The sequence below is a fragment of the Cynocephalus volans genome, chromosome 6 (assembly GCF_027409185.1).
Source record: "Cynocephalus volans isolate mCynVol1 chromosome 6, mCynVol1.pri, whole genome shotgun sequence".
Taxonomy (NCBI): Eukaryota; Metazoa; Chordata; class Mammalia; order Dermoptera; family Cynocephalidae; genus Cynocephalus; species Cynocephalus volans.
Genome location: NC_084465.1, coordinates 19,271,797 through 19,295,948, shown reverse-complemented (window position 1 = coordinate 19,295,948; position 24,152 = coordinate 19,271,797). Strand labels below are relative to the sequence as shown.

Here is a 24,152-nt window from a genome sequence, read left to right as displayed (position 1 = left end):
CCTCATTCCAAACTGACTTTTTTCAGAATTGATGGTGAGCTGCAAAATATTACTTGAGGTCTATTATCTTTTTTTATTTTTAAAAACTGTAAGCTATTTGTTTGGAAGTCTAAAATAAGAAAGAACATAAAACACTGTTCTTTATAATTAGTAGCCTTTAAAGGTTTATTTAATTTACATTGTAACTACACTTCCCATTGCAAAAATATACGTCCATCACTTTATGGGTTAATTAGATTTTGTGCTAGTCTGTCACTTATAATCTCACTTATGTTAGAAAATGTAATTCAGTCATGCACTGCATAATGACATTTCAGTCAATGACAAACTGCACATTCAATGGTACTCCCATAAGATTATAATGTCTACAATATATAGCCTACGCATGTAGCAGACTATACCATCGAGTTTTGTTAAGTAAACCCTATGATGTTCACACAATGACAAAATCACTTAAAAATGCATTTCTCAAAATGTTTCCCCATCATTCGATGACACATGACTGTATAGGTTTATAGAAGGAAGAAATGCAGACATTCAGAGAACTGCTCCTCCTACAGCCCAAACTTTCCCACCGAAGGAAATGACAGTGAGATACAGAAGTGAGAAGCTGGGGAGCAAGTATAGGGTATTGATGCTTAACGGAAGGGTGGACAACTGAAAGAGCTGAGGAAGCTGAAGTAGCTGAGACAATTGAGAAGGTAGAAATTTCACACAGAATTTTCTAGTAGTGTTGCAGCAGAAGTCGCCAAGGAAAACGCAGACACTTGGAGAACCGGGGAAGTCAGATGATTTATTATGCTAGCAGTCCCAGGGGAGCTCACATTCCAACAACCTGGGCCCTGAAGGCAGGCAGAGTTGAGGTTATATACCTTTCTTGAGCAAGCGAGCAAGCTTTTCTATTGGCTCTGTCTGTACCCAGGCAGAGTCCTCCAAATTAGGGTCTTTGCCAGGTGGTTAAAGGTGGATAAGGGGCTTTGGGTAGGGGGCTTCATCAGGTGGGCAAAAGTGGATCATGGAGACGGGTGATGTGGTTAAGGGGCTTTCTACAACTTTAGCTACAGAGCAACTAAGTCTCCCACCCACACAGGAAGAGCTGGCAGGATGGCAAACTGCAGTCACAGAGCTCAGAAATGCATTTAGCTGTCAACCCTCTATATAACCTGTAGACATTCCTTACAATCAAGCATATTTTAGCTATAAAACTAAAACAGGGAATAATATTAGGGGAGGACAAGGAATTTGGCTATTATAGTACCTTCAGTGATTGGGCCACCAGGGAAATAGATCCTTGCTCACTGCCAACTCCAGATCCTAAAAGCTCCTGAACCCACCCCTGAGATTGTCCTTGGATTTCAGGATTTCCATTCACTAAACCTCACTCCAGCTCACAGTATCAGGAATCAGAGCTCAGAAGTCACTATTCCAGGACTGCTCCCCTTACTCCAGTCCTGCGAGTTTTAACTAACTGCCTCTTCTACACTTCTAGGCAGGTTCACACTGGGAGACCATTTTGGATTTGAATTCATAAATCTTTGGTCCTATATAAAATTCCTCTATTTCCACTGGCACCCTTGCCTGTTCCCTTGAACACTGGTCTTCCATGTGTTCTCTGACCATTGCACTTGACTATTGGCCCCCACACTATGAAGGAGCCCAGAATCCTAACATCTAACACACCCATGGTCTTAATTTCTTCTGGCTTACTTTACCCACTACCTCATATATCACGATACAGACAGGGATCTAAAATACTGACCAGAGTGCAAAAATTACCCAAAGCTGATCGACTGATGGGGCAAACTAAGAATTAACTATATGTTCAAGGAAGCATGAGGAAAACATGAACCTTAAGAAGGAATTCATATGTTGATTTAAGATTTCAGAAATAAAGGAACCTCATTATCAATGAATCACTTATCATCATAACATTCTGTATATCCCATTGGCCTTTCTCTGACACTGCACAACAGTATAATAGCTAGACGTGCTGCATGTGCCTTCATGGATAACTCTGTCACACACACATGAAGAATTAGGACAGTACTCAATAATGCAGACTCCAGGAAGAGACTTGTGTCATCGCAAGAGTTTTCTGGATATCACTACACCATGAGATATCACCAACTTTTTGTTTTTCTCATTTTAGGCAAACCTGACAGTAAAGTGGTAAATAAACTGAGAGATCCTGACCTGAAATCTCCAGCAGAATAAATTCATAATTTTATTCTGCTGCTTTCCTTTTCCAGTTTCACTTTCTCCAGCCCCTACATGAGATTCTGACTTGGGGTTTACGTGTTGCTATGCTTCCCTTCCCTTCTCTGGCCACGATTTTCAGACACAAGGACCAATGAAGCTACCCATCAAACCAGGAAGGATCAAGAAGTTGAAGACAGGCGGATCACATGAAATCGATTAGGCACTTCCAACTTACAAGCTTCTCGGAGTTTCTCTTTGTCATAGTGGAATCCTTCATAGTCTTGTAAACTGATTTTGTTCACCCGGATCCTCAGGCGTTCTGGGACAGACTGGGGACTGCAAAACAAGAACCGAGTGGTCAGATACAAATGAGAGAGCAGACTTGGGAGTCATGCACATGGAGGGTCTAGGGGCAGTGTCATCTCTTCATGCTTAGAAGAAAAAGTTCACATTCAAACCAGAATTATGGGTTCTCTAGCAGAATACACCAATTCTCTGAAGAACACTTCTTCAGAAACCTAAAACTTCTGGAATTTAGGTAAGAACATGAAAATAAACACAAAAAGCCTTTGGAGACCACTTTTATATCATATTTTCTGTTAATTTATTAAAATTTTAATAAGATTATGTGTCTAGTACATAATTATTTAGATGCAACTAATCTGAAACAGTGAGAAGTGGGCTGGAGCTGTAAAGAACTATAAGCAAATAAACCCATAACAGTCAAACATGGTCAACGGCAGCCTGATCCTCAGAAGAGAGAGAAAAACTATTTTTTTAAAAAAAAAGCATATTAATAATCCAGAAAGCACATGACTGAGATTGAAATAGCTCTACATACCTCAATAGTCTGTGACAGCCCTCTCAGTCAGAGCATATTACAATAAAAGCTGCCTGTGATGGTGCCTCTGAGCACCTCAAAATGAAGGAAAAATCTTAAATATTTCTATAGGAAGAGAATAAAGTGAGTAACTCAGGCTGGCCGGCTAGCATAGTTGGTTAAAGCATGGTCCTGATAATACCAAGGCCCAGGGTTCAAGCCCCGTCCTGGCCAACCACCAAAATAAATAAATAAATAAAAATAAAGTGTGTAACTCATTTTGAAAGAATTCAACCCAACTGTTTTAGGACACATACTAAGCAATTAAAGGAGGTAGACAAAACTTTCTGAAGCATTCTGCTCACACTCCTTAATGGACTCCTTGGGTTTTCTTAAGAAATATTTTCAAAGAATTTCAATCTTGGGTGTTAGTTGAGTGAAATAATTTAGTTTTCTTCAACACCACTATGGATCAATACATTCCTTCAATATATTAATATAACACAATCCCTAACTGTCCTTGAATACTACCTTATACTCAGATTTCATTGATTGATGGAATTTTCCTAAATAGAGCATTGTTTCTTATTTTTTATACTAAAGAGTGATAAAAGTCACAGTGACTAAAGTAGAAAGAATAGTGTCACTCCTCATTTCTGTAAAGGAGGGAAAGAAAGGAAAAGAAAAAAAGGAAAGAAAAATGGAAAGAGAGTAACAGGAAGGAAGGAAGGAGGCAGAGTGGGAAGGAGACAAGGAAGGGAGGGAGGAAAAAAGAAAAGGAGAGGAACAAAAAGAACGGATGGAAGGAGTAATACTTTTAAAATAATAGTCAGGTTACCTCCCTCCATCACCACCTCAAACACACACGCACAGAGACATGGACACAAACCCATTTAATTTTGTTGCAGTTCTGAAAAAGGGAATGCAAGAAAAACTTAACCTTATTCTTTTCTCTAAACCTTCTTTTAGGACAAAGTATAGTAACTCCCTTCATACAAACTCCTATTCTACTACCCCAAAATAACACATACATATCCAACTGTAGATACATATGTGCACGCCCACCCACATTGAGAGTTCTCTCTCTCTCTCTCTCTCTCTCTCTCTCTCTCTCTCTCTCTCACACACACACACACACACAGATTTAAACTGTGACTGTTTTTAAGTGTAGATATAAGCACACAAATTCTAGAGATGGTAGATAGGTAAAAATGTCTGAGGTTCACTGGATTAAAACCAAGCCAATACAAAACCACAGAGATAAATATTTCTGGGGAAAGTTATGAAGACAGATTCAATGGCTAAATTGGCTCCTCATCTTTTGATGGGTGTCTATTTTGTACTGGCATTGTACTTGACATTGAAGAGGCACTGATGAATAAAGCTGACTTGAGATTTAAGTTGTGATGGAAGATATAGTTTGATAACATATTTGCAAATTAGTAGAACAGAACTTAATCATCATGCATACCCACAACATCATTTACAGATAGGGAAACTGAGGTTCAGAAAGGTGAAGTGATTTTAAGGTCACACAGCTACTAAGTGGCAGAGCTGGGAGCAAAACCTTGGAATTTTCATTCATTCATTTCATGCTCTTTCTATTATATAAGTCTCCACCAAGGATTCAGACTCTAGTCAATGGAAAAATACCAAGAATCCCATGGATTTGACAGCAAAGCCATAAAGTTTGTATTAGCAGAATCGGATAATTTCTGTGTGCTGCTCAGATTCTTTTCATTATCAATAAACAGTCAACAGGGAGATGGTTAGGTAAACAAGAAAACACTGGGCAGATATTATGAGTGTGTAGGGCTACAACATAATACCAAGTAAAAAAAAATTCATGGAAAATTACATGTGGCATAAGCTTCTTCATGTAAATTGTGGAATTTAGGAGTTTATATATGCAATAGAAATGCCTGGGGAAATGTTCAGCGAGCTGTTCCAAGTGGTTATCTCTATGTGGTGGGACCTAGGGATTATTTTAAATTGAATATCATTTTCAGAGAAATAATATAGTTATGTTAAAAGTGTATCAACGCCTAAATAAATTATAACTCAGGATAAGAGTAAAAATAAGAATGACAACAAACAAAGAGAGTTAGGTAGTAGATGTGGTAGAGAGAAAAGAATTTTAAGCAATTAACAGAGTGACCACACAATGTTCATACTAAATGCCTATCCCCAAATTAAAGGGTCAGATCTTTTCATTTCCAAGTTCACCCCAGTGAGCTGCAAAGATTTTAATTAGCAAATATATCCCTGAAAACACAGTAGTCAAAAGGGAAGCTGAAACCATAGAGTGCAGGGTCCATCATCCTCTGTAGTAGGACAAGGGGGAGGATAAGAGTTGAATGAGCTCAATTAAACATTTTTTTGAAATATCAGTAGATCTAATGGCAGTGGTCTCCAGTCCTCTCCAGTGGGCTGGAGGTATCAAGACTAAGACCCACTACAGCAGCAGTTGCCAAGTAGGGAATAGGATTCAGAGAAAACTGCCAGCCAGTCCCACATGCCCCCCTCCATGGAGTTCCCCTGACTTTGGGCTCACCAGTGTGTGCCACCTTTCTTAAAATCCATCAGTGCCCACTACCTGTCCACATGCTTCAACCTCCGAGGTTCTCGTCTATGCCCTCTTATTCCAACTCACACCCTACTGAACCACTGGCCTCCTCCCAATCTTCCTGACTTCCAGGGGGTACATCATGGACATACAGCAAGAACTATCATTTGAAAAAACTTTCCAGATCCCAAACTAATCCACCTGTTATCTCACTTCAGCTCCAGAATGACCAGCTAAGCAAGAAAAAAGAGAATGGAGACCCTCCCTAACTACTGCTTAACTCTCTTTCCCATCCGCCTTCCTACACGTTCACTCTCCTGCTCCCATCTTCAACAACAACCTACAACACATCCCATTTTCTACCAGCAGCAGCTTGCCTAAATCCAGTCTTCTGACTAGGTTGTCTGGTGTTTTGCTTTCTAACACACAGTGCCCCAGCTGAGGACCGTCAGCAAATTAAAGGGCATTAGACCACAGGATCCACTATGGAAAACCCCTTTGAATCATTCTCAATCCTGGTGTAAACAGTGGGTATGGGAGCCAACAGCAAAGAGGTTACGAGCTCAGGCTTCAAGTCAGATTGCCTGGATTTGGAGTGAAGTTCTTCCAATTACTGGTGAAATCAGGAAATTCGGGGCTTCAGTTTCCTCATAGGTAAAGTGGAGACAGTAATAGAATCCACCTCATAGGGATATTATGAGAATTAAATGGGTCAATATATGTCATGTGCTTAGGAAAACACCTGGCACATTGCAAGTGCTCAGTAGACAGTAGCTATTTATTACTATAATAATTATTCTGAAAATTGTTCTCCTAAATAAGTGTACACCTAACAAACAGTAGCATCTGCTACTGCCAGACATTATAAGAAGTTTAGAGCATATACAGGAACCTCCCTAGACATTTCTGACAAGGTCCTGGGCTTTCTCTGGGGGAAAATTGTCTAGCCTGGCTGGTGTCATAAAACTTTATGTTCCTGGACCTTCTCCCACCTGGTATTTTACAGGGCCAACTAATAGCATGAAAACAGAAAGAGCATGGAGGAGAAAAAGTGCACAGATATTAAATGAAAGCCAAGTAATCCAATTTTGTTCCCTTATGTCAAAATATGTTAGTGTCCCTTTAATGGCTGACTGGAGGTGGAGAATGACAAAGCTGCTCCTTGGAGTCTGGAGACGAGCACTGCCATTAGTTTCTAAAATTAAATTTTGCCAAAAAAGTTAGTAGAGCATAGAAGAGACTAACAACCTCGATAAAAATAAATTTGCCTCTGTGCCAACATCTGCCACAAGCTACTCCCATGCTGATTTGGGCTCTATATCACAGGTTCTAAACCTGAATTCCGTCGAAACTCTTAAGTTTCCTAAAAGGGATCCAGCAATCTGTGAACTCCCTTTCGTATTGGGGTAGTGACCTCAACCTGTTGCCGTCTCACTAATTTCCTCTGCAACACTGAGACTGAGATCCTTATGCAGAGTTGAAATTCACGGTTCTGGACTGAACTCCCAAACGCCCCTCACGACAACTCTCTCAAGAACTGTAATAAAAGCACCTCTCATTAAATCACTCACACAAGCTTCCAACAAGCTCCAGACCACAGCATCTCTCATCCATGTTATGCACACCTATTACCCCAAGATGCTGGAAGGGAGGTGGATTGACACCCCATTGGGACAACTCTTTGAACACCCACCCTCAGCTACTCAACTAACACGTAGTTCTTGCTACTACTCTCTGCTCTCCCATAGATACTGCCAATAGCTCTTTTTTGCTTCTTTGTTCTTATGTAGAATTCCAATCCACTAGGATAATATTCCTCCCTTATGCCCTCAAACTTCTCCATCCTTCTGAACAAAGTTCAGAGACAAGGGTAGAAACACAAGATCCAGAGTAATGTAGCCATCTGCAGCCTGTTGGAGAAGAATGCAAATGTTTGCAAGATATTTTACTTAAAGATATTAAGAATATAAATCCCATTTTATTTTGCAGAAAAGACCCTTAAAGTTATATAACTATTCTACATTTTATACCTTCAAAATATCCTGTTTTCATTGACATTTCTTAGGTGGCCTAGGGTAAGCTTTGCCGCTTTTGACACTCACTACGTAGATGCATTGATTTTTATGAACTATAATTTAACCAGGCATTGTTACTCATAAACAGAGTTGGATTTCCTCTGCAAGGCAGAAAAGCATCACAACTCTACCTCTTTCTCCCTTCAGGCCTGATTTAACAAAAATAATAAACTGCTTTAACCTCTTTCAAGGAATGCAAATGTGAGATTGTACCACTTATAATCTAGGTATAATAAAGTATGTTACTAACTAATGTTTTAATAGAATTCATTTGTACTGATCCTTATTTTATGAATGTTCCTGGATCAAAATATTAATTTCTAGTGTGGATTCACAGCATGAAAGACTCCCTCTTCCTCCTCTTTGCAGCTCCAGCACCTAGAACAATGCCTGTCTATAATAAACATTCTTGACCAAATGAATAAATGGGATGCAAGCAAGTCAAATTCCTCTGGGACTGCACTTGGCCCAGAGGCTTTAACACAGTTTGGCACTGGAGCATCTCTGAGCTGCTTTCTAGTGGCTTTTCTCTTTGTGAACCCCAGGCAAAACCCCAATTTGGGTTCTGTCCATTTTTGTCCTTTGATTTCTTCATCAAGAGGTAAATCCATGCTAGATTATGCCCTCACTTCCTTGCATTTTATCTCTAAGTGGGATCCACACAAATGAAAAGAGGAAAGAAAATACAAATGGTAGATGTCTCTACCAAAAAGGTAAGTAAACCATTTCAGGACTATCTGTTCTTCAATTAAATACTGATGAACCAGAAACATCTATCACCACATCCTTATCTCAGCTACCAAGCTGGGCCTTCTTTAAATTCACTTATAACTCAATGGCTTCCTTTAGCAACTTCCTAACAATTGCTGAAATTTACCCTGGGACATTTTTGAACTGCTACTGACAATAACCTATCCAAAAATGTATGCAAGAAGGCCTCTTCACGTTGAAAAATAAAACCAAATTGAATCAAGCCTTCTGAACAGATTTAAAATGAATGTTTGACACCTGCCAAGTTCAGACAGAACCCTAATAATTCAGTTGTCTTCTGCCTGGAGTAGAGAACAATGCCTCAGGTATCCAAAATAAAGTGAACAGAAGTTTTTGAATCTCAAAGCAAGGATAAAACAAAATCACATTAGCAGCAGTCACTCATGCTCCCACTGCCCAACAGGTTTTCCTGAAGAAAGTACCTTTAAAGATGGTTAATTCTTTTCTGATCAAAATTCAATAAGTTCTCAGTCTCCAAGACATCCATTTGTGAGGTGCCTAATATATGTCACAGCTGACAAACTATTTGAGACAGCTATCCCTCCAGATCCTCCTATAAGATCATGGAAGTATCATAGGGTTGGGAGGGATTTTAGGTCTCTTCTAATTCAATATTTGCTATTCCATCTGGTTCTATAGTCCCCTATGACTGAATCTTCAAACAGGCGCTCAGTCTGTGCTTGATCCATATCCAGCAATAACATACTAGATGAAAGTGGCCTACTCTTTGTTCAGACTGCCCTAGCATTTGCAAATTCTCCCTAAAGAGTCTGAATCTCCCTCTCCATAGTTTCTGTATATTGGCCCTTCTACCCTTATTTCAGTGGGTCCTGGGTTTTAAGTCACTGAGAGAATCTGTCACAGGGACTTATGGCAAAGGAGTGCAAATGGTAAGCACCAAAGCAAGATGCACATCAGAGAAATATTTGCTGACAACAGCTAACAGATTTAAAATAAACAAAAGTACCAAATATCAAGGAACTTGCATGACACTGGCTGAAACAAAACTAAGTTTTTTAATTTTCTGGAGATCTTCAAATACACATTGTAATTAACATTTTCATGCTTCCATGGAAATCTGTAATAAATTTCTTTGCTTTTGAAATTTGTCATAAATGAATAGGCAGTAGAGTGAAATTACCATGTGGTTATTAGAGACTGTTCTGCTCAGTATCATTTTCACGGCATTTGCAGGGAAAGCAAAGGCGACAGATGAGTAGTGGCTTTACTCAGTGGCACTGCAAAGCAGCTCAATAAGTATAGCAGTTTCATCATTTTTTCTTTAAAGACAAAGAAACAGGCTGACAACTGTGATCAATATTTCAAATTCCCCTGACCACCTGTTTCTTTTTACAGCAGTGAATGTCATCGCTGTTATTGACTCAGTCATCCAATTCTGAGATTTTTATGTGGAACCACCTCCATGTATACACCATGTTACAATTTCTGGTTACCATAGTCACAGATTTATTTATTTATTTGTTTGTTTGTTTGTTTGTTTGTTTGTTTGTTTATTTTTGTCATTTTTGTGACCGGTAAGGGGAACGCAATCCTTGGCTTGGTATCGTCCACACCGCGCTCAGCCAGTGAGCACACCGGCCATCCCTATATAGCATCCGAACCCACGGCGGGAGCGCCAGTGCGCTCCCAGTGCCGCACTCTCCCGAGTGAGCCACGGGGTTGGCCCACAGATTTATTGTTTAATCCACTAAACGACTGATTGCTAAAGACCCTCAAAGTCTCCTCTCCATAAGATTACACAGTATTGTCACTTTCTCCTTTCCCTTTATTCATGCATATTAAATGTACTTCTCAGTTCTCACCTTAATCAACCCTCAGCAGTATTCCATGCTGTGGTTAACTCCCTGCTCCTGGAAGCTCTTTTCTCTTGGATTTCAGTTCAAAAGACTCTTGGGTTTCCCAACCAAGTGTCTTATAGCTCCTTCTTTCTCCTCCTGGCAATCCACCCTCCTCTAAATATCTCTCAAATATGCTTCTTCAAATATGTATTGCCCCTTCCACTAAAACCCCCATAGACCAAGCTACCATTGTCTCACATCTAGACTAACTAGGCTCCCTACATCCAAAAATTTCATTGTAGTGCACACTGCTTGCAACGCAAATGTGATCATGAAATGATGATTTTGCTTCCCCTATTAAATCATGGGCTCTTCAATGACAGATGCCCAGCTGTATCTATCTTTATATCTCCCACAATGCATGTTAAATATGAGGCTTTCAACAGGTGTGAAACTACTGTTCCCCACGTGAACTTCCTAATTTTGCGATAAGAAAAATTTTTTTCATAACTGATTACATTTCTCATCACACCTAATCATGTATGACATGTAATGTGCAGCATTGGCCAGAACTGGGACAACTTAACAGAATTTGGTTCAAAGGAAAAATGAACTTCCATTACTAAAACCGACAAACAAGAAATAATCTTAATGCTCATGCCTCATGTTATTGCTGTGCTACCTTCGTGTATGGAGTTGATTCTCTAGCTTACCTTTGCTTAATATGAAAAGGGAAGAATTTCTACTTGGGATTAGATACTACCTGCTAATTTAAGTCTCATGAAGGTAGAGTCTCCTGCCCTGACATTTGCTGAACTGGCAACTAGAGATGATAACCTTTAAGAAAAAGCCTTTGACGGTAGGAGTTTTAGACTTTAAGTTCCCAGTTATACTCTTTTTATACTCTTTCATGCTTAAATAATATAAAAGTTGGACAAATACGGTACAAGGCAAAGGAGAAGCAAATACCGCAGAAAATACAGATGAAAATGAGAGGTAGAGGGAACATGCATTTTTGTAATAGTATTCTTTTGCTGCTCTGATTGGAGATAGGGCTGTTAATCACTATCTCCAATGGAGTAAGAAGCCATTGTGCTTGAACCAATGAGACATAATACGGTAATGTTACTCCCAAGACATCAAAACAGCTTTAGATCTCATGTGCTCAGAAAGATAGACATTTTCCATTTCAGGTTTCAATTTCTATATATCAAAGGGATATCTTACACTTACTTGCTATTTTAAGTGCAAAAAATCTTAATTTGGGTTTGCAATCACAAACTGTAGTATTATCTTGTTCTTATTTGCAACTGATAAACAAATTAAATCCTTTACTGGAAAGAAATATAGAGGACGTATAATTTGTTTTAAGGTGTCATTTCACAGGATAAAACACTTGTGGCCTTTCACACATATGAATGACACTGAAATTAGGCTGATAGCTGGTATAATTTGCTGACCTTCTAGTATTTCTAAGCAATTTCATGAATCAAGTGATGGTATTTGAGTGGGTGTCTATGTGTAACATTAAAACAATATTTTTACAAACAAAACTAAACTATATGTAATTTTTAAATATTTAACACTTATTTCATCTACAAACCAAGGGAAAAAAATTAAGAATTTAGATTTAAGTAAAAAATAACCCCAACACATCAGTTGCCAAAATGTATGAAGCAATAATGGAGTCAAAACAAATATGGTTATCTTCAAAGGGAGAAATGATATAACCCAATTGGGTTAGAAAGGATGGAATGCATGAACTACAAGATGTGTTCCTATTGAAAAGCTATTCTGCAAACTGTGTGGGAGTAAGTCTTCGCTTCTAGGAAACAGGCTCGCTCAGGAGAAAATTCCATGTTTTGTTTTATATAAAGAAAATAAAAAGTAAGTCTTGGCCTGACAATAAATGGCATTACATAAGAAGCATTTCCTTAAATGGTTTTAGCTTTTCATGTAAAACGTTCAATAAAAGGATTCACGTATTTTCCTAAAATCTGTGTATCAGAAAAAGAATATTTGCAAAAATGTTTTTCTTAATTAGCAGGGAATTAATATTTTACCTTGTTTTGTTTTGATTTTTTTTTTCTTTGTTGACAACTGCTTGCCAATGTCCCAAATGTTAGGTCCCTGGAATTGAGAGCCTGACTTCTAGAAAGTCCCTGTCCTTCAGTTTTGTTTCTCTAAGTTTCCATTTCCCTAAGTCTCTGTTCCCATGAGCAGGCTGAGCAGGCTGTACCCAGAGTGGAACACTGTAACCATTTCCCTCAGTTAGGCCAGATATTAATCTTAATCCTATAAAAGAAGACACCCAACTGCCTCTTGGCGTTGACGCCATTTTTCAGCTCAGCCCAGCAGGTCCACTTGCCACTTGCTAATAAAATCTTTTTTCCATCCTTTGCCCAGCTAGCATCTCCTTCCTCAGTGACCTTACACCAAACACTCAGTGGGGAGCTACATTTGGGCCTGAACAGAGACATGACATCATGACTCTAGTCAACCTTCAGGTGGCAGAGGCCCAAGTACCCCACTAGCAGCACAGATGTGTTCCCACTAGCCCACATTTCCTCATCAGAAATCCACGAAGAAAACATCGAGAGTCCGCTAAGCCTGATTCTCCTTTGCAGCTCAGCCAGTTCAGCCAGCTGGGTGGAAACTTTTCGTCACCCTTCTCTAGTTCCTGATCTAATGATTGAAGGATTTTATAAACTGCCCTTTTTTTGGAACTATTCTTCTTGTCTAAGAACGGACAGCATAAAAACACATTTCTAGAACAGAACTTATAAAAATCACACAATTCTATCAATTACACAGTTGCTAATCAATGAAAATAACTTTTGCAAAATTTGATAATAAACTTGAAGAAAAACGTTTCATAGAATATACTTTTAGAGGTAGGCTAGTAAATTACTTGAATGAAAAAGAAGAAACAAACACAAAACAACTAGTTAGATATTTTGCTGCTATTAACACTAAAAGAAAAACAATGAAAGAGAAAGAAAACAGTGGTTTTACTGATATTATCCTAATAAAATGTGAAAATAATTTGGGGCACTTTTCTTTCTCCCATGTCTTTCTCTCCTTTCACTTGCCATGCTAAAGTAGATGAAGTCTCTATCAAGGGTAGTATGCTAACGCAGTCACAAGTCAAAAACCTTTCCTCAAGAAAACATATATAATTGTTTTACTTTGCCCAGGTGACAAAATACCATCAGGCCAGAAGACAGACTTATGCCCCAACTAGAGGACATAAACCATCTCTCTTGAGAACAATAAAGTCTAAGTAATTAATTTAAAAAATAGAAATGAAACTACACGTCTCTGTAATATAAAGCTAAATGGCTTTGTCCTTTTTTGTTTCATTTGTAATTCTTCCAGTGGCACTTTCATTTTCGCCAAATACCTTAGCTAGAACTTTGGAACCTGCTGAATTCATTTTTAGAATTTCATTTGCTGACACAAAATGTGATGATGAGTTCGAGGAATTAATTAAATCTAGCATCAACAAGTATTTTCTTTTCATGCCTTTTAAAATGTGCTCTCCTTTAATTTTATGTAAGTGTGTCAGGGTGTGATGACAGACAAGGAAAACTCAATTGAATTGGTATAATCAAATTGAAACTCTTCCACAAGTGAAACGCACCTCACAGTTACCAACGTACATTACCAGCTCGGCAAAGTAATCCAAAAGAAACACACTCTTGGAACACTTAAAACAAACATCTAGATTTCTTTGTTATTAATATGTTCTTCTCACTGTTTGCCAGAAAATAATATCAGTTATTACTACAGTATGGAAGTAAAACTTGAAATATTTTTCTCCCTGAATACAGTAACTCCATTAATAACATTGCAGTTGTAATGGTCAATCTCAAGATTTTTTTTCCTCCCTTAGTACAGAGTCCATTTGTAAATCAATCTTTTATTCACAAAGACTAGAAAAATTACTCCTTTCCCTCTCCATTTACAGTTCATATATATTTCTGTGGTTGCCTTTATTATAATAAAGCTTTAGGAATTCAGATTTAAACAAAATTTAAAGTGCATTATCATTCAGCCACCTTATTTTACAGAAAATAAACTTGGGTCCAGAGAGGTCAACCACCTATTTGTACCCATAAAATTAATACTGACAATCTGTGACATATAAAAGGGCAATATCCATCAGCCCCTCCTATACCCTTTAATAAAAAAAGATTTTTAAAAATTAAACTGTTAATATAGGCAGTATACAAAAAGTTAAATCTTCCAACAGCTTGTGACACACACACACACACACACACAAATAACTAAAATTTAATCAAATGTACATGGTATGATGCTGTATGGGCTGAGCTGAATCCCCACAAATTGATATACTGAAGTCCTAACCCCTAGTACCTCAGAATGTGACTGTACTTGGAGAAAGATTCTTTAAAGAGGTAATTAAGTTAAAATGAGGCTGTCAATGTGGATGCTAATCCAATATGACTGGTGCCCTTATAAGAAGAGGGAATTTGGACACAGACACACACAGAGGGAAGACCACATGAGGACAAGAAGGCCGTCTACAAGCCAAGCAGAGAGGCTGCAGAAGAAACCAACACTGCCAACACTCTAATCCCAGACTTCCAGCCTCCAGAACAATGAGACAATAAATTTCTGTCCTTTAAGATCCCCAGCGTGTGGTATTTTGTTATGGGAGTCCTGTAAAACTTACACAGGTTCCTGCTAAACATGCACTAAGAGAACTCACTCATTTTGTTTTAATCCTGCAACTAGTGTTTATAAAAAGATATATGCGAATACTTCAAAATGTTCATGGAAAGATTCATATTATCTTTTAATTCTATTTTTCCACAAAGTTTTCAAAGTACTCCTATATAATGGAAGAATGAGGAATCTAGTTTTTCACTTTCCAAAATTCTAAGATACATTGGGAATCTCTGCCAGCTTGATATCCCTGTTCTGGATATTCAGATCCTAATTTCCACTTCTCCTTCTAAAAGTCATCGTATTTAGAAAACTCTAAAAAATTATTTTTGCATTTACTGGACTATTATTTCTAATGTCAAATTATTTTTATTTATTTGCACAAAAACATTCATAAATTTTCTTCTCTTTTTTTTCCCACCCAATGCACCTGCAATGTGTACTATATCCAAACAGTCCTACAAATTCTCCCCCTTACCCCAAAATTTGACTTCTGCAATAGTCCGCTTATGCTCTGCACACTCAAGCCAACCTAACCTGCAGTAAATATCTGCTTCACTTTTGGAGTGACCTTTTACTATAAGAAAAGTGCTGAGTCGTAAGACTGTTTCTACACCTACGCAGACATGAATAATTCATCTCTAAAAATAAATTTAAAAAGCAATGAGCTATAATTTTAAATTTTGAGGGAGTCTTAAATGTGGTGTGCCTTTACATAAGTGTACTGAACATGGAGCCCTGCACTGACCTTTGCTAATGGTGGAACATAGGAGCAATCCCTCTACCGTAGACACTAGCATGACCCATCCTGTTAAGCCTGTTTCACAAACTGAAAACCATTGCTAATAATTCTAAAAGACTCTCCAAATTTTTCAGCTGTGCTAGAATTTATTTTTTACTGGAGTTTGACATTCTGCAATTTTTCTTATAATAACACTTGAACTGCAAACCTATAACACCGAAGAGTCACACACTTGAAACACTCAGAATTAAAGTTTAAGTTATTATTCATATCCAAATTTTCTTTAAAAGTTTATATAGTATGATTTAATTAAAATATATAATGACATATATGTATATATATAAATACACACACACACACACACACACACACACACAGGAAAATGACCAGAGTTTATTCTGACAGTTGAGTTCAGTGTCTTAAATGCTGCCTTCAAAGCATATGACCCTGTGTTTTAATCTTAACTTTATCAATTTATGGCATGTGGTTGTAGGCAAGTTTAGTACCATTTCTTGTTCTCAGTCTTCTCATCTATGGAATGGGAACTATAGCAAAATTACCTCATATGGTTATCAGGGTATTCAATTTGATCACAGTGCAAGGTGCTTACTTAGCATTGTGTAGGGACATATTACCTCCCTGGCTGAATTCACTTGGGTTTGTGTTGACAGCAAGGTGAGATATGAATTAAGTTTACCAAGGCAGCACAGGGCCTGGCCTCACTGCCCAGTCCTCAGTCCTCAGGACCAAGGATGACACTGTCTTGTCCCATGGCAAGTCTTGCCTACTTCATGTCTTAGATATCTTTGGGGCAGATTTTTGTATGATTCTAGGGTCATGCCCTGAATTTTACTATAACAGAAATTCAGAGCTAACAGGAATCCCAGGGACCAACTACATTTTTTTTTAATATCTGAAAAACTGAAAAGCAAAAGATTAATACATGTTTAATAGTAGACAGACAAATGCAGGGCTTCCCCAGATACTCAAAAAGAAAGATGTTACCATGGGGAAGGATAAAGATGCCCTACTTAGAGACTGTGGTCTACTCCTGCTGTCGCTTTTCTTTATGTCACTAGACCTGAGTGGGATGGAAGTCCAGGAAGAGTGAAGGAACTCTCGGGGGAAACTCATGGAACACAGGGAGGAAAAAACCCATTTTCCAAGTTGCAACCTAGGCTCTAGTTTGGAAACTGGCATGACATGAAGCCCAAGCAGCTCTTACTTTCTTTTCCTTGGAATTTTCCATTCAGTATATCTGCTGTACAGAACCAGCAGGGAAGAGTAGCACAAGAAGAGGGAAGGAGAGGATGGTGTTACGGTATGACTGAAGGACATGACACTGTGGATGGTGGGAAGTGAAATCATTAGTAAGATAACTCAGACAACGTGGGCGTGGGGGAGAGAGAGAAAGGAGGAGGAAAGATGTGCAAAGCTCAGCAGCTTCCTTTGCTCAGAGGCCTAGAGCAAACAGCTCTGTTCTCCAGAGAGCCTGAGGCTGACTCTCATGCTTCAATATCTGACCCTGACATTGAGCAATTGGCATTTTTTCAATTCTATGAACATGGCAATTCTCTCCTGTTTTAAAAATATGTTTTTGTTTTTGTTTTTTTTTTTGCAATTTTGCCCTTCGTAGAAGTAATTCATGTTCACTTAAATAAGTCAGAAAATACAGAAAGCCAAGAAAAAAAATATCTATAATCCTCCCACTCAGGATAATCACCCCAGGATACAATAATAATAACAAAACCTAATCACAATATTTAGAGTGCTTAGGCCCTTGTACTACCATCGAAATTGGTTTTGGGGTCCAAAAACTATTACCCAAACATTATAATCCATGAATCAGAATCTGGACAGATTTCTGTTCAGACATGAAGCACATTTCTGGAGGCTCCATTGGCCCATGAGTGCTATTCATGCTGAGATGCTCATGAAAGTTTGTGTGTTAGCCACCAATAGCTTAATTCATTGAGGCAAACCATGTCTGATAGGTGATCTCAGCTATTTTAGGGGTAAGCCTCTTAGTTTACCAATGCGTACATGTAAATTTCTACTTTGGCAATGTTTTTGCTACTTCCTGATGGAGTCCAGGAAGTGGTAGAGTGGAGATCATGGAGAGAAAAAAGAAAAAGAAAAAGGGTTATATATGATGCAGATCAAGTCTTATTTTCTAATTAACGGGCCAGTGTTAAATAAACAAATTTAAGAAAATGTTAGAACAAAAGCTTTGATGTGACTAGAGAATAAAATCACATAATTTTAGAAAGCACTTCAAAGGATCTGCTAGTTTAGTTCCCAGGCCAGAGGCATGCCATGTTAAACCACCTATGGCCAATTTATGTTTTCTTCAGTCATGAAGATTGAAGGTGCTTGTCTCTGTCTTGGTAGTTTCTCAACAATAAAATTTTTAAAGTCAACCCAAAACAGAATCACAAAAAAAAATTTAGTGTATCAAAAATATTTCCCTTTCTCTTAGCAAAACTCCTTTTCTTAGTATGGAAATCAATTTACTTTCCTCCTTTACAAATAAGCCTTCATTTATCAAAAACAATTTTAGAATGCTGAATCATACTCTCCTTATGGTCAAATATGACAATTCACACTTTTTTCATGGATCTGTGTCTAACTCTGCCTTCCCCAAGGTAACAGGCAAGCCCACCAATTTAGCATTGGGACATGGCCTGTTTATGTTTAAATTGTAGCAACTGTGCAGGATGACATATTACATTTAACATATGTTGGCTGTAGTTCAAAATACACTATTCTTTCTGCAGAATTGTTTTGCTGAATTTAGCTGTGGCACTTGCTGAGTGACTGCAGTGGGTAAGAAGGATGGATACATGTGGTAGTCCTTTGCTTCAAAAGGCAGGGGAGAAATTCTAGTTCTGCACAAGTTGGGTAAGCACACACCATTCTATCTACCCCACTGAATGCAGCTATAAAACCTGGACAGAATTCATAAAGCAGCTCTTTGAGAACTTTGAAAAGTAAGTGATAGCAATACACTGGGGAAGAAGACCTGAATTTCAAATACCATCAAACTGATGGTGAGCTCTGCTTTCTCTCTCCTTCCAAAAAATGCTGGTCTGGACTCCAGGCAGCACAAAGCCCCCAAAACCAACACCAGATACAGACAGAGAGAGCTTGCAGAGAACGCTTGTGCTCTGGCTCGAGATAAAAAAAAAAAAAGGGACTCAATGCTGAGAGAAATTGGGGGAGATCTTCCTTTTGATTTTTGTTTTTTCCTCCATTGTCTCATACCCCAGCACTCGGGGCATTTTTAACATGCCAGCAGCAGTGGCTACCCCAAAGACAAAGGCATTTAGGTACCTAAAATTATGAGAAATCGGAGGCTTCCTCTCTGATCACAGGAGTTGTGGTCCCAAGAGGGTGGGATAAACCACCATCGTTTCTTTCTCTCTCTGTGTTATACGCCTGCTTGGCCCTGGGCATAAACATAGTTGCAGGAAGTATGCAGCAGAGTTAGGTAGCTAAAGCCTAAGCTTTCTGGCTAAAGGACCAAAAAAGAAGCTCCAGGAAACTGGAAAGTACCAGGGATGAGAGCAGAAAGTGAGGAGCTCAGAAAACAACTCTACAAAGATGTTTACAAACCCTCGGGGGTTCATTTCTAGGTTGCAAATACATGAATCTAGCCCTAAATCTCCTACCATAGAATTTAGGAACTGAACTATGGGGTAAATCGCCACCCAGGTCCCATACTGGCAATTTAGTGGTGCACATATCAAACAGGTAAAAATAGCAAAGCAAAGGGTTTGAAAACAGAACTGACAATCCTTAGAAGATTAGTCAGAACTTGTAGCCTGAACTCAGTTGAGTCATTGCCTACTAAACAAGTACATAATTAAGCTTCTGCTTTAAGGAACTAGAAAAAGAAGAGCTAAAAACTCAAAGTAAGCAGATGGAAGGAAGCAATAAAGGGTAAAAATCAATGGAATTGCAAACAGAAAAAAACAATTGAGAAAATGAATGAAACCAAAAGCCAATTCTTCAAAATAAATCAATAAAATTGGTAATATTCTACCTAGATCGACAAAGACGAAAAGAGAACAGATAAAATTACTAATATCAGAAATAAAAGAAGACTATCACTACAGACCCCATGGACAATAAAGAGATAAGGAAATACTACCAAGAATTCCACATATGAGGGGTCTTCAAAAAGTTCATGGAAAGATTCAAATTATTTTTTAATACCATTTTCCACAAACATTTGAAGTACCCTCATTCATTATCAGCAACTTAGATGAGATGGACCAATTCCTCAAAAGCTTCAAACGACTGTAAAAAACTAAAACACCCATGGTGAAATAGATAATCTAAGTAGTCCTATAACTCCTAAAAATAATTGAATTTATATTTAAGAAGGAAAAACAAAGAAATCTTGAGGCCCAGATGGTTTTACTGGCAAATTCTAACAAACTTTTAAGGAATGAATAATGCCATATATACTGATAAAATACTTCAACAAAAAAGTCTACAGCTAACAATCAATCTAATGGTAAAAGACAAAATGATTTCCCCCTAAAATCAAAATCAAGGCAACGATGTCCATTCTTACCATTCTTATTCAACATTGTATTAGAAATCTTAGCCAGTACAAAAGAAAGAAATAAAAGGCATACAGATTGGAAAGAAAGAAATAAGACTATTCCTATTCTCAGATAAGTTTAAAAGTATGTGGAAAATCCTGAAGATGCTACCAAACTTCTAGAATTAAAAAGTGAATTTAGTAAGGCCACAGAATACAAGGTCCACACATATATAGTATTTCTATATACTAACAATGAGCAATTGGAAACCAACATTTAAAAAAATACCAAAAAATAAAAATAAATAAAAAATACTATTTACAATAGCTCCAAAAATGAAATACTTATGTTCAAATCTAACAAAATATTTACAAAATCTGTATGCTGAAAATTATCAAGCAATGATGGACAAAATAAATAAATGGAGAGCATCCATGGATTGGGAGTCTCAACACAGTAAAGATGTCATTATTCCCCAATTGATCTACAGATTCAGTACAATTTCCATCAGAGTCCTAGTAGCATTTTTGGAGTCATAGGCAAGGTGATTCTAAAAATTTAGATGGAAAGACAAAGAAGTCTAAATAGCCATGACAGTTTTGAAAATAAAGAGTAAATTTGGGGGAATAACAACTAGACTTTAAGATTTATTTAATTTTTCATAAAGGTACAATTTATAAAGGTACAATAATCAAAAGGGTATGGCACTGGCAAAAGCATAAATACATAAATCAATGGCACAGAAGAGTCCAGAAATAGATAAATGTGTGTGTGTGTGTGTGTGTGTGTGTGTGTACATAGAATTGATTTTTGATAATATTGTAAAGGCAAGTCAATGGATAAAGATAATCTTTTCAACAAATGGTGCTGGAACCACGGGACACCTATATGCAAAAAAGTTAACCTCAACCTAAATAGCACATCTTATACAAAATTTAGCTCAAAACAGATAATAGACCTAAATGCAAAATGAAGAACTATAAAATTTTCAGAAGAAAGCAAAGGAGAAACTATTCATGACCCAGGATAAGACAAAGAGTACTTGAACATAATACAAAAAACCCAGCTCTATAAATAAAAAATTAATAATTGGACTTTGTCAAAAATTTTTGCTCTACAAAAGATACTGTCTAGATAATGAAAAGACAAGATACATGGAGAGAATGTCTCCAAAGCACATATCTAACAAAGAACTTGGATCCAGGATATATGACAAACTCTCAAAACTCAACAGGAGGAAAACAAATATTCCAATTAAAAAATGAGCAGAAGACATGAACATATGCTTCACCAAAGAGTATATAAAGGATGGCAAATAAGCACATGAAAAGATGTTCACATCATTAGCCATTTGGTAAAGGCAAATTAAAACTAGGATATGATACCACTACATGCCTGTTAGAATGATGAATACTTAAAGATGCTGACAATACCAAGTGCTAGCAGGGATGTGGAGCAACTGGAACTACATCAAACATTGCTACTGGAAATGCAAAATGGTTCAACCACTCTGGAAAACAGACTGTCGGTTTCTTATTAAGGTAAACATAACACTTACCATATGATACAGCAATACCATTCCTAGTTGTTTAACCTAGAGAAATGAAAACTCTTGTTTACACAAAACCTGTTCATCGATGTTTACAGCAGCTCTACTCATAATTGCCCCAAACTGAAAATAACCCAGATATCTTCAATAGGTGACTGGGTAAACAAACTGAAATATTCAGACAACTGAATACAGCTCAGCAATAAAAAAGAACAAATGATTGATATATACGACAACTTAGATAAGTCTCAAAGATGTTATGCTCAGTCAAAGAAGCCAGCTCCAAAGGGTTACGTATTGTATGATTCCATTTATGTTGTATTCTCTAAAATACAAAACAATAGTGATCAGTGATTGCCAGACATTGGGAGATAAGAGAGTGTGACTACAACCAGGTAGGTTATAAGGCAGCTTTTTGGGGATGATAGATTGATCTGTACCTGATTATGGTGGTGATTATATGAATCTATACATATCAAACTCATAAAACTGCATACCAGAAAGTCAATTTTACTACATGTTAATTTTTTTAAAAAGCCTATGTAACTAATAAAAATTTATTCACATGGAATCACAACCAGAATCTCTACTTGGATGCTCGTCACTTTGCACTGTAATTGTGTTGTAGGCAACACAACTATGTCTGTTCCAGGTGGGTCCATTGGTCCAGGGCAGAAACCTTAGCTTTCTCATCTCTATATCTCCAATACCCCACCGAGTACATGGTGTCTGAAGTAAACACTCAATGTTTGTTTGAAAGATGAAAAAATAAAGTGTAAATGTAACATTATTTCATTTTGATGGGAGAAAAGCAAGGGAGAGGTGGAACATAATGAGAGGTAACTACTAAAGCGCAAAAGAGTTCTAGAAAGACACATTTTGCAGTTTCATACATTTTTTGGCATTAGCTAAATAGGAGCTGGAAATTGGAACATTTAGCATGACTACTCATAATTTATGAAATGGAGTGTGAGTATTTGTCCTCCAATGAGGACTTTACTATAAAGCCACATAACTACGAAGAATTCATTTACCTACACTGTACAAGATTTGTGGAGAAATATTCCATTGCTTTATTGTGTCCTATTGGATGAGGTCACTAAATATCTTTGATTAAAATTCATCATTCATATGTGATCGCATATGACCAAAACATAAAATTTCAGGATTCCTCTTTGCATAAGGCCAAAATTTTGCACGTACACAGGCAGTAGCAGTATGCTGAAATTCCTAGCAATCCATTATAGTGTCACCACCAAGCACTCCCCTATATTGCCCTCCCTCAAGAAAGTTATCAGAAAGCTAAAAAGAAAGATTCTTCAAGCTGCTTCAAGGCAGCAACATTTGCTTCAGGAGCAGCAGAAAGAGAGAATTCTTGCAAAGAAATGATCATCTGTAAAAAAAAAAAAAAAAAAGAGTTGTTTCAAACACAGAATGGCTGATTTGAGAGCCAAAACAAAACCAGACAATCTCAGTTCAGGATACTGGGACACCTGGCTTTCATGAGGAGCGAAACAGCATTAACATACCTTTTAAACACTGTAGGAAATAGCAAAACTGCAGTGTGAGAGTGGATCAAAGCTAAGTTATCACTGCCATCACATAAAAAGACACACATCCACTGTGATGCTTGAACTTTTCTCCACGTGCATTGCTCTATTTGATAGGGCTTTGTTACCTGATTTTTAAAGTAATAAACTGATTTAATAAATTTTTATTACATAAAGTTCTATCAGTTATATACAGGCATAAAATCAACAATACTTAATATATGCGGGTATTTCAAAAACTTCATGGAAATACTTGTATTATCTTTCAATTTTACTTTTCCATGAATTTTTTGAAGTACCCACATATATCATATATAGATATAAAGTATTTTCAGGTTACTATTCAACTTTTAAAGTAGCCACAACTGAGTGCCTGTTACACCCTATGGAAACATGGCAATTTACCTTACTACAGCACACACACTATAGAATAAGAAATAAACAGCCCCATTTAAGATACATGACTAAAACATAAATACAGCCAAAACTTAACTAGTGATAGAAATATGAGACTATCACACACATATCTACTGATAATACTCTCAATTGTTTACTCTTTATCTACAGAGCACTGAAAATAATGACCACTGAGAGGTATTCCTGGTACTCAAATTTATTGGCCTGTACAGAATGTAGAATTTACCCTAGCAATTACCTCCAAATTGGAAATTAAATATCATTTTCTAGTTGATTCTTTGACCACTCAATCTGAAGCTCACAAAGATAGTGCTGTATCGTGCTCACCACAAGAGACGCAGCATAAAAGTGTCTGACACAGAGCAAGTGCAAAATAAACATCGTTGGATAAATATATATTTTAAATAAATGAATAATAA

General features: G+C 37.4%; 1 protein-coding gene across 2 annotated transcripts in view; it reads right to left on the bottom strand.

Moving 5' to 3' along the window:
* Positions 1–24,152, bottom strand: part of DGKI (diacylglycerol kinase iota) — a 436,008-nt gene that overhangs the window by 118,328 nt on the left and 293,528 nt on the right. For both annotated transcript variants that reach the window (XM_063099453.1, XM_063099454.1), the window contains one exon: positions 2,435–2,535. In XM_063099453.1, coding sequence (XP_062955523.1) covers positions 2,435–2,535 — 101 coding nt within the window. The remainder of the gene's footprint in view (positions 1–2,434; positions 2,536–24,152) is intronic.